We start from the raw sequence: 12308 nt of genomic DNA, 5'->3' as shown, positions 1-12308 counted from the left end.
AAAACTTTAACCATTTTTTAGTACTATGATAATATTTATATGCATGTGACCATATCTACAATAAATAGCAGAAGGACATTGTATATTTACTTATCCTTTATTTTTGATTAAAAAGTCCTCATGCTTTTACTAATTTTAATGCTTTTTTCTTAAAATCAAGCATATTGTTTCCATATACACAATTATTAATTTGTTTAATTTCATAATTTCAGGAAACAATCATGGATGTACTCATATGTGGTATCTGTCACCAAGAATTTCATGACATTGGTCCATTTATGGATCATAAAAACAATTTCAAAACTTATGCCTGCAGTCAGTGTGGTTCATTGTTTCATACCGAAGAAGAAGTGGAAAATCATGTGGCTGTTGAACACATCATTGCACCTTCAACAGATGAAGCAGCTGAAACCTCTGATCTCACAAATACAAGTCTACTTATTCCACAAGAACAGTTGCATACGGGTCTTTCAAATCCTGATGATAATTCACAAGGTACTTAAAATGTTAGTAGTAACAAAGTTTCACCAAAGGAACATGATATCTGCTTTGCAAGCTTGCTTTCCCATTATGCATTTGCTGAATTAGGTTTACTGTTAGTCATTCATGTTGATATGCTATTATAGTCAGTAAAGTTTTCTCACTCTGATGATTAATTTCCATTATGTATGATTTTATTATTATTATTTTTTTTTTTCCACAAACACTAACTACTGCTCAATATAAAGGTACCATTACAGATTAAATAATTTAGTGTCATATAAAAAAAGTAGTGAAATATTAACATCTAGTCTAAAGAAATCTCTGTAGTGTTTGACAAAAAGTATTTAGAAATTTAAAAAAAGAAGTGTGCTGTGTATTGGGAACTAAATCTTATGCTTCTGCAAGTTTTCTTAATCCATCTAAACCTAATGTCAAATAATGGTTTTGAAGTTTGCTTATGGAAGTCAGTGAAAGTAAGTAATGGGGATAGGGTGCAGTTAACATTTCTTGTTTGCACTCGAAGTAAGACTTAGCACAATGTATTTGTACCTTAAACAAATGAAAGGAGACTAACACTAATTAATTGATAATTAATTCCAGAAGTAATAGTACCAGCCAAATAAACTGAGACATTCAAAGTGATTGATTGGTAAACAACCCTGCCAAATGACTATCTAACAGGAAGGTATGCTAGCAGAGAAGTTACTATGTTCCTTTAGTGAAAGTTTCCATTTTATTCATTATTATTGTTATTGATTATATCTTGCAGTCTGTGAAATGAGTATACAGGGTGTTTCAGTTAAACGTTTCAGAACTTCTAAGAGGGGTAGGGTACATCCTGACAACTCGAAATCATATAGCAATGTGGGGTCGGAAATGCTTTCCTGAAGCGGTGTTGTACACAGAAGCACCATAAAGAAAAGAGACCGTAAGTGAGAAATCGTTTTAATAATACATGAAAAGAAAGAAAAGGTACATGGATTAAAGTAAGTGTTCGAAGTTTCTTCCACGGGCTACAATGCACGCCTCACATCTCCGACGCATGGACATCCGAACATTCTGGAATACTCCAGGCGAATTTCGAAATTCTTGAACAAGAACGCCAAGTTAGTAGGATGGATGATTACACGAACGCAGAGTTAGCCGATATGCATTTGGCGTATGGGGCTGCAAATTGTAGTGGGCCAGCCGCACAGCGTTTGTACGCGGAACGATATCCGACGAGGCGTATTCCCAGTCATAATTTCTTTGCAAGACTGCACCAGAGGTTAGCTGAGAGAGGTTCATTTGAAAGAGCTGACAGGGACAGGGTAAGAACAGCACGGACTCCAGCCGTCGAACAGAATGTGCTGCAGCATGTACAGGGGAATCCAAGAACGAGTACACGAAGTCTAGCAAACGCAGTCGGGGTTTCCCATTGCAGCGTCTGGAGGATTCTCCGAGAACAAGACATGCATCCATTTCACGTGCAGCATGTCCAGACACAGCAACCGGAGGATTATGCACCTCGTATTGCTTTCGCACAGTGGTACCTTGGAAAATGTGCTACAAATCCCCTTTTTCCTGCTGAAGTGTTGTTTTCCGATGAGGCATCCTTCACAAGGGAAGGAATTTTCAACACGCATAACGACCATATCTGGGCGGTCGAGAACCCGCATGCAATACGACGTCGTGCAGCACAGATTCGATTTTCGGTCAATGTATGGGCCGGTATTATGGGAGATCACCTCATCGGATCTTACCTGTTACCGTGTCGTCTAACCGGACCTATCTACTTGATCTTTCTGCAGCAAGTATTGCCACAACTTTTGAGAGATGAACAGATTTCTGCATCAACGCAACAGACAATGTGGTTCCAACACGATGGAGCCCCTGCCCATTATAGCGGAGATGTTCGTAACTACCTGGATGTCACATTTGGTCAACAGTGGATCGGACGTGGTGGTCCCGTGCGTTGGCCTGCTCGGTCACCCGACCTATCATGTCTTGATTTTTATTTCTGGGGTCATATGAAATCGCTAGTTTATGACACCCCTGTTGACAATGCTGAGGAGCTGGTTGCAAGAATCGCAGTAGCTGCCGAAGAAATTCGAAATTCGCCTGGAGTATTCCAGAATGTTCGGATGTCCATGCGTCGGAGATGTGAGGCGTGCATTGTAGCCCGTGGAAGAAACTTCGAACACTTACTTTAATCCATGTACCTTTTGCTTCTTTTCATGTATTATTAAAACGATTTCTCACTTACGGTCTCTTTTCTTTATGGTGCTTCTGTGTACAACACCGCTTCAGGAAAGCATTTCCGACCCCACATTGCTATATGATTTCGAGTTGTCAGGATGTACCCTACCCCTCTTAGAAGTTCTAAAACGTTTAACTGAAACACCCTGTATAGTTGAAAGGTAAACAGTGAAGCAACTGCTGCATTTCTGCATTTTATTATTTTCATTCTCTTTCTTCTCCTAATGTTTTTTTTTTCTTTCCTATCCTGCAATGGGTAATGATACCAGGTGTGTGTGTGGGGATGGTTCTTATATCTGGTTACTATTATTGATCAAGGAACTCTCTGACTATCCTGCTGGTGTTCAGGATTGCAGCTTTCTGGAGTTCCATGTTAGTGTTCTCTGCAAGGCCTATTGCTGCTAGATTCTTATGGAGGCTCTTTGACACCATGCTGGTGGTTGATGTGGTTATTGGGATCGTCATTACTTGTTCCATATATCATATTTCTTTGACTTCCTGTCTGAGGGGTGTATACTTCCTGATCTTTTCCTCGTAGTTTCTCTGGAGTTGCTGGTATTGGGCGCTGTGCTGTCAATCAGGTAGGTAGACATTTCCTTCTTGTCAATGAGGATTATGTCTAGTCTGCTGTGCGGGATCTTCTTGTCTATTATTGTCGCACAGTCCCGGTATAGTTTGTGAGTAGGGATCTGTAGTATGGCTTAGGGTTCATGCTTGTAATACAATATACTTTCTTTAATCAACTGGTTCTTTTGTGCTAGCTGCTGATGTATTATACTGGTGACCTCATCAAGTCTGAGTGTATTCTGTCTGGTTGATCAACTTGCATACCACAATGATCTGTTGGATAGTTTCTGGGGCTGAGTGGCATCGTCAACATGTATCATCTGTCACTCCGGTATCTTTGGTGATGTATTTCCTGTAGTTCCTTGTGTTGATTACTTGGTCTTGGATGGTGAGCATGATTCCTTCAGTATTGGGGAGGAGCTTCCCACTTGTGAGCCATGTATTGGAAGCCATCTTATCTATGTAGTCTTGATGGAAGTCATTGTAGTGTCTACCATGAAGTGCCTTCTTTGCCCATCTTTCTGTCTGTGTGAGTTGGATCTTCTTTTTCCATCTTTTTTATGGCTTGGTAGATTGGTAGACTGCTTTTTTTTTTTTAGATTGTTGCTGTGTTTTCCTGGAATTAATCCCACAGGTTGTTAATCGCCATCTTCTCTTGTTCTTGTTCAATGACCAAATATACTTTGGTCAAACCCCTTCTTCAGGCTATGGTTAGTTTCTCAATGGCCGAATTTGGGCAGTGTTGGTGGCTCTTGGTCATTATTATCCTGGTCTATCTCATAACCTCCTCCAGCTCTGTGTTGGTCCAATCTATGATCCCCAAGATTAATTAGTTACTGGGACTGCATAAGTGTTTATGGATCTGATTGTGATCCCTCCTTTGATTTTAGTTTTTTGATTTTAGCAGGCTCCTCAGTCTCTGATGCTATTTTTCACTCAGACAGGTCTCGATCTCCTTGTGTTCTGACTGGTGAGCCTGTGTCATCCCCAGATATTTGTAGGTCTTTCCCTCTGTGATGCCTTTGATTTCTTCACCAGTCTTCAGCTGGTAGTTTCTGCCAACTGATTTTTCTGATGCAATCCATGGGCCTTACATTTGTCCAGGCCAAATTGCATCCTGATGTCAGTGCTGAACTCTTCAGTAATTCAGAATACCTGTTGGAGTTGATTCTCGGTTGCAGTATAGAATTTGATGTCATCCATGCACATTAGGTGAGAGAGGACATACAGGTTCTTCCTCCCTTCTTTTAGGGTATATCTGTACTCGCTGTTATTGAGCATGGTCAACAGTGATTGAGTGCTAGACAGAACCAGAGTGGACTCAGGGCATCTCCCTGGAAGATTCCTCTTCTGATAGGGATATGCTGGTCATGATGTTCTTGACTGTGATGGTGGGCCTGCTTTTTGCCATGGTTGCTTCTAGAAAGCATGTCAGTGTTGAGTTGACTTTGTAGATTTTCAGTGTCTACCATCTAACCTGCAATAGCTGATGTAGGCTGTTTACAGGTTACAGTGCTTCTTGTGGGCTTGCTCCATAACTACCATGCCAATGGTCAATTGTTCCTTGCATCCTTTGATTATCTTCTTACATCCCTTCTGCTGTTCTGACTCCAAGTGGTCTGATATCTTCTTGGTTATGTAGCTGGATCAGGATCTTTACATTGTTGGTAGACTGGTGACCAGTCTATACTTTGCCAAGTTTGTGGTGCGTTTGTCCTTTACCCTTCAGTTAAGTGATTCCTTGAATCAGAGGCTCTGGGATTATGACAGGATGCTAATTTGGGAAACTGCTCTGCTATGTATCTGTGTGTGCAGCTGAACTTCTTGTACAGGAAGTAGTTGTGGATGCTATCTATTCCTGGGGTTCACCAGTGGGACTTTCTGATGGCTGTTGTACTTCTTCCTTCCAAATCTACCATTCCTTCATCTCTTGTATGTCCTTGGTTTTCTTCTGTTCTAGGTCTATCCAGGGGGCACACCCATTATGACTAACTGCTTCTCCGCAGTTCCCCAGAACTCCTCTAGTTCCCTTGGGTCAGAAGGTCTATTGCCCTTCTTCTCCGGCACCTCCGTAGCCAGGTGGGCAAGAGCAGCAGTGTGTAGCACATGCTTCTTGATTAGACCAGGGTTCGAGCCTGTGACCACCAAATATGGAGGATGCGGAAAGGTCAGGGAATGACCACCACATATCCACAGAGCAATATGGCCTTAGTTGCTAATGCTCCTAAAAAAAAAAATAAAAAAACCCTTCTCCTCTTGTGTGATGTTCTTGTGGAAGGCTCTCTAGTTTTCATCAAATGTCTGGTTGTCTCACATTCCTCTGGACATTCTCCCTGTATCGGCAAAGTCTCTTGCTGAGTGCAAGGAGGGTCTGTTTGAGGTTGTCCAGGTATTCTTCGATCCTCTGATTATAGGTCTCATATGTGCTGTGGATGTCTTTCTTGAGGATTGTCCTCTCTTTTCCAATCAGCTTCTTACTTCTGTTACCCAGTTGGTACTGGGTCAGTTGGCTTACCTTCACTCTTAGTTCTGTCTCTGGCTGTATCCTCCTTTTCCAGGCTAGTGTTCCTTGTCTTTGCATTTTTTTTTTCTGTTGTTTCTCTTCTGTTCATCCTGCTATAGTGGCACAGTAAATGGCTGTATGGATGGTGTTTAGTGTTACTTCATCGTTGTTGATGTAATCCAGTATTATTTGTCGATCGAGATGGTCTGTGACTTGCTACAGGATTCTCTTGGGTTTCTGCCTTGGTATTTTGTGGGGTCCATTTCTTGCTATGGCCTTCTTCCAGTCTTTTTTTGTTCTGGATATTGTGACTTTGTCTATTTCCACTTTGGCTGCTCTGGGTTGTAGTTAGCATTAGCATTAGTAGAGGCATTTGATGCAAGAAAGCAAGCTTATGCAGCATCAGCTAAAAAAAAAAAAAAAAACCACTTCCACTTCACCCCTCTGTTCGTTCAAAATACCTGTCCAGCCGAGCCTTAAACTTATTTAGACTATCAACCTCCACGACAAGGGATGGAAGTCTGTTCCACCAACCAACCACCCGCTGGCTAAAGGCAAATTTCCGCACGTCTATCCTACATCTGTCTTTCCTCAATTTGAATTTATGCCCTCTCAGGTGATTATTCTGAGCTAGAGGAAGCTCAGAATAATCTGAGCTTCCTCTGATAGAGGTGTATAAAGCCTTGAATGCTCAAACCATTCAAGGCTTTATACACCTCTATCAGATCACCTCGCTGGTGCCTAGTCTCCAGACACTGTAATTTGCAAAACTTAAGCCTTTCTTCGTAAGAGCACCCCTTTGTTCCATTCACTAATCTTGTTGCCCTTCTCTGTACTCGTTCCAGCAGCTCTACATCCTTCTTGAAATGAGGCCTCCAGACCTGTATACAGTACTCTAGGTGTGGCCTGACCATTGCCTTATACAAGGGAATAATCACCTCCTTATCCCTACTGGAAAAATTCCTGTATATCATTGACAATACTCCATGAGCTACTATTGCAGCCCATCTGCACTGCTCAGAGAACTTCATATCTGCCTGCACAACCACCCCCAAGTCCCTTTCATTCTCTACCATTGTCAGTGTAGTACCACAGAGTTGATACGTTGCTCTGGGGTTGCTGTTTCCCATGTGTAGTACTTTACATTTGTCAATGTTAAACTTCATTTGCCCCCTCTCAGCCCATCTGCTCAACCTTTCCAGATCCTGTTGCAGCAGCATAGTGTCAGTAGTGTCCTTGACAACCCTGCCAACCTTTGTATCGTCTGCAAACTTGGACATTAAGCTTGATATACCATCATCAATATCATTTATAAATACAGAAAACAATAATGGACCCAACACTGAGCCCTGAGGGACTCCACTAATAACATTAGTCCACGATGAGCAGTGTCCATTGATTACCACTCTCTGTCTTCTCCCCCTCAACCACCCCTTTATCCATAGCAGCAATTTGCCTCCAATGTCACACTGCTCCAATTTGTGTAGCAGTCTTCCATGTGCAACAGTATCAAAAGCCTTTCTAAGATCCAAGTATATAATATCAAAGTTATTCCCTGCATCCAGTTCTTTTGTGACTGCATCATAGTATCCAATCAAATTGGTCAGGCAAGACTTCCCCTTAACAAAACCATGCTGTGCCGAGCTATAACTGGTCTTGTCTAAATGATCCTGCAGTGCTTCTTTAACCAGTGCCTTCATTAATTTTCCTGGAACAGAAGTTAAGCTCACAGATCTATAATTACTTGTGTCAGCCTTTGATCCTCCTTTGTGAATTGGGGTCACATTTGCACATTTCCAGTCTATGGGTACCTCCCCTGAGTCCAAGGAAGCTCTCATAATTATGGCTAAGGGTTTGCTTACTTCCTTTGCTGCCTCCTTTAATATAACTGAATAGATCCCATCCACCCCGGGTGCCTTTCTTGTGTTTATCTTCAACAATTTCTCCTCCATTTTACTCCCAGTTATTTCAAGATTCTGCAGCTTACTGCTAGAGTTGAATACGCCTCTGGCATTCCCCTTGCTGAATAACTCCTCATGTGTGAATGTCGATACAAAATATTCATTTAGTTTGTTAGCTACCTGAGCAGGATCATCAACAGTTGACCCATCAATATCAAGTGGACCAATCTGATTCATCCCCTTCCTTCTAGAGTTTACATAAGTAAAGAACTCTTTGCTGTTTTTCTTTGCATCCCTTGCCAAGGATTTCTCGTAATCTGCCTTCGCCTGCCTAACCTCCTTTGTAACTTGGTTGCATATCAACTTGTATCTATCATAGGCTTCTGTGTCATGTGTTAATTTGTAAGTATCCCATGCATTTTTCTTCTCTGCCATATGCCTCATTAGTTCATCTGACATCCATTTTGGCCTAAACCTTGAACAATATTTCTTAGTTGGTATGTAAAGCCTAGTAGCTTCCAAGATAAGTTCTTTGAATGCTTCCCATTTTGAATTTGCTGTTGGTAACATCATCAGTTGGTCCCACTGTATAGAATTTAAATACTGTCTCAGTCCATCGTAGTCGCCTTTACGGAAGCAATAACCCTTCCCTTTACCCCTAATGGTAGTTACCTCTTTCTACAGGATTCATCCTGCTATAGTGGCACAGTAAATGGCTGTATGGATGGTGTTTAGTGTTACTTCATCGTTGTTGATGTAATCCAGTATTATTTGTCGATCGAGATGGTCTGTGACTTGCTACAGGATTCTCTTGGGTTTCTGCCTTGGTATTTTGTGGGGTCCATTTCTTGCTATGGCCTTCTTCCAGTCTTCTTTTGTTCTGGATATTGTGACTTTGTCTGTTTCCACTTTGGCTGCTCTGGGTTGTAGTTCTTGTATTTGCTGTTCCTCCTCCAGTTCTGGTTCGGTTGTATCCATATTCTGTGTAGTTGGACATTCACATCCTGCTTGATTTTTTTCAAGATTGCTGGAGCTTCAGGTTCTTCATGACAATAGTCCATCTCTGATCTGCTATTTGCTGTTCAGTGGCCTGAACAGTCAGGAATGTTCCAGCCACTTGGTATGTAGTTTCGTCCTGTACATTTTCATGTCAGTCTTTAGCTTCATTACTTTGTAGTATGCTTACATGATGAACATATTCATTTTGATGCCCCACCACTTCATACATTGTCTTTTTCTTCCTTCCTAAATGGTTACTGCGAGTCTTGCGACACCATTTTATCAATAAAGCATATTTTAATAGATTGCGTTAATTTTATCCATTTTCGCAATATATATTTTACCGCTTTTACTCATCCGACTGAGCATTATACACTCAGTCAAATTTTATCAGACAACGACCATGTGTCAGCAGTTTTTAAGTTTTTACAAGCCATTAAAATATATACACATATATAAATTGGATCACTTACTTTTAAACTTATACTGCCTGATATATATATATAAATAACAATTTGACGAGGTAACCTTTTTAAAGGTTACCAGAATTTATCTTTGTTGATATTTTAATATTTTCTTGGTGCTTTATAACTTTAGTCGTTTTTGCGCCAATAAAATCAAAATCAACATCATCTAAATGGTTACTAGTGCAGTTGCACAAGAAGCACTTCTAGTTGGATGGTCTTGCCCTTCCCTTCCATTGTGGTATCCATTCAGAGAATAGTGCCATTTGCATCACTGTTTTCCTTAGGAGACTGTGAATTTTTGAACGGCCCTTTTGGCCTAAGGCCTGAATATGAATGACTTCATCTTGTGCCACACTCAATTCAGTATGTTCAATATTTCTACTCGCCGACTGAGCTAGTCAGGTGGGTAAAGTGCCTGCCTGGCAACCCAAAGGTTGCGTGTTCAAATCCCGCCTCAGGCTTGGATTAGAGTAAAATGCAAAATCTTTGGGAGGTGCATTATGGCCACCAAAGCCGATGCGCCAATAACTAACAAAAAAAAATAAATAAAATTTCTACTTCTTATCTTCATCCAGCTATTGAGGTGGGCATGTTTAGGTTTGGCTTTTGCATCCAATGGAGGGTGGTAGTTACTTGGTGCAAAACCAGATGGCATCGCTCTGCCTCAGACGTCACTTTGACCTTTGGGGAGTTAAGTCCAATGAAGTGACTTTTGCGATTTTTATTTTTATTTTTTTCTCTTTTCATGGGAATTCAAACTTGGGTCCATCACATTGGTTGTCCAGCATTTTAACAGCTGTGCTAATCACATCCTTTTTATTGTTATTAACCGTCTTTAACTTTGTTTTATTCATGCAACTACATTGAAAAGTTAATAATTTGATGGGGCTTATTATATCAGTGCTTCTCAGGCTTTGTTTATGCATCATAATAAATTTAGTCAGAAAGCTTTGTTGCCAATGATGAATTTTGACTGCAACTACACTACGTAAAAAAATCCTGTCGTTTTGGATCTGGGTCCTCCATGGAGAAAAGGCGGCCAGCTTGATGAGGTCATTTGCCCCGGTGCCTGTGCTGGCTCCAATATCCTTTGTTAACTGCCTCTTGCCCGGATTATTCATGGCAACCCATAGTGGATATTCTTGATCAGCATTTCTCAAACTGTCTTCCTTACCCCCCCCCCCCCCCCCCCCAGAAGTCCATAGAGATACTCAAAGTAGTCCGTGAATAATGTCCGAAATTTCTTATAAATATTCAAAAACTGAAAGAATTTAAATTTATAACATAAAAACAATTTTGTTGTGCTTGGTGGCCTGCAGAAAATTTTTCAAGCCAAAAGGTGGTTCATGTGTCATTAAAGTTTGCGAACCACTGCTTTTCACTACTGCCAAATGGAAAGTATGGTTGCCTATTTTTTTTTTTTTTTTTGGTAGTTGTTGGCTTCTGTGGCCATAATGCACCTCCCAAGGTTTTTGTAGTACTTTGATCCAAGCCCGAGGCGGGAATCGAACCCACAACCTTTGGGTTGCCAGGCAGACACTTTACCCACCCGGCTAGCCGGTCGGCCCTGTAAGTTTGCCTATATAATATCATTATATACTATGCTATAACATTATAATTGGTATCTCATATCACAGAGCACTTCACCATGAGTTGTCCTGGTAACACTATGCACTTTAAATAAAAAGTACTGCTCCAATAGGTATAAAACTTTATTTAAATTCCCAAAATCTGATAGCCTTGCATATGACATTGATAGTTAACCATGTGACAGCTTAAAATTAGCCTTTCCTCTCATATAATGAAAAAAATTAATTTGTAAATCTGTTCTATAGACCTTTTTCATTAGACTTTCCTTCATTATGTCTTCTCACTCTCCCATAGATTCTCTTCTTCATATCTACTGCAAGAGCAAATGATGTAATATCTAATGTTTTTTCTCTGAGATTTCTATGTCAAACCATCATCAAGGTGCTCATCTTATCCACATCTGTATTTGAATGCTGCAATAAACACAGCCTTCATTCTTTGGCTCATGGCAATTCATCACTCTCTTCCATCTTAAATATTTCAAAATACCAGTTACTTTTATGAACCTTTCAAATAACTGATATCTCAATGTATGCTTTGAAAATATAGTATCATATGAAATAATATTGATATAATATAATATCCAGGTATTCTCCAGAATGCAAAAATATCTTGGAGAATACCTAGATATGAACAGTTAAATGCTAATAATTATAATCATTAATGCTTTAAAATGATTATAAAAATTGCCATTTACATTATGCTCATGATAAAGTTATCTCAATCTATTTGAAACTTTTAATCAACCAACTAACACTGCATGACATAAGCAAGTTTTCACAATACCATGAGGGGCATTAACCGAGTTCCTATTGTTGCAAACAGTTGTCACAGTGCCAGCTTTGCAGTGTAATATACAGAAATATTTATGGCATTAATACCAATCACCTTATAATCTTTTTAAATAATTTATATCTTACAATATATGCTGAAGAATACTTGAATATGAATAGACAAATGCTGATATATTTGTATATTATTCCTAATCATAAATAATAGTTGTATTTCATCAACAACAACATCAACTACATGTGTCAATCTATGCTATAGTTCCTTGTTTTATACACACTTTCTCTAACACTTAACAATACTTTGAATACCTTGAGAGATGAAGTTTTGTAATTGGTGTTGAATCCATTCATGCACTGCCATCTTGACTTCCTCTGACAAGAAGTGATAACCTCTTAATGTATCTTTTAGTGGTCAAAATGTGCAATAATCACCTGCAGCTGTCTGGTGAATACTGAGGAAGTGGTAGTGCCTCAAACTTAACTCTATATTCAGTGTCAAACAGATGGTGTGAGATGGTTATCATACTGCAGGTGCACACCCAAGGACACTTTAAATTATTCAAAAGCACATCACAGTATTTATCAAACAATCAAACCTTGTTTGATGCTCCACAATCACTCCTTTATGATCCCAGAATGCAACAAATAACACTTTCCTGGCTGATGTTTGGGTATGGGCTTTATTTGTTTGAGGTAAACCTGTACGGTGCCACTCTGAACTTTCACGTTTGCTTTCTGGTGTTACTCGTGATTCCTTTTCAGTCACTGT

At 40.0% G+C, this 12308-nt stretch overlaps 1 protein-coding gene across 1 annotated transcript in view; it reads left to right on the top strand.

Moving 5' to 3' along the window:
- The first annotated feature begins 221 nt into the window (after positions 1-221).
- The window catches only part of LOC150078880 (uncharacterized), a 187684-nt gene continuing 175597 nt past the window's right edge, over positions 222-12308 (top strand). Inside the window, exon 1 of the mRNA XM_090382881.1 lies at positions 222-495. Coding sequence (XP_090239007.1) covers positions 222-495 — 274 coding nt within the window. The remainder of the gene's footprint in view (positions 496-12308) is intronic.

The sequence above is a fragment of the Mastigoproctus giganteus genome, chromosome 10 (assembly GCF_048544385.1).
Source record: "Mastigoproctus giganteus isolate SK-2022 chromosome 10, ASM4854438v1, whole genome shotgun sequence".
In the NCBI taxonomy this organism is placed as follows: domain Eukaryota; kingdom Metazoa; phylum Arthropoda; class Arachnida; order Uropygi; family Thelyphonidae; genus Mastigoproctus; species Mastigoproctus giganteus.
This window is presented reverse-complemented; position numbering and strand designations above follow the sequence as displayed.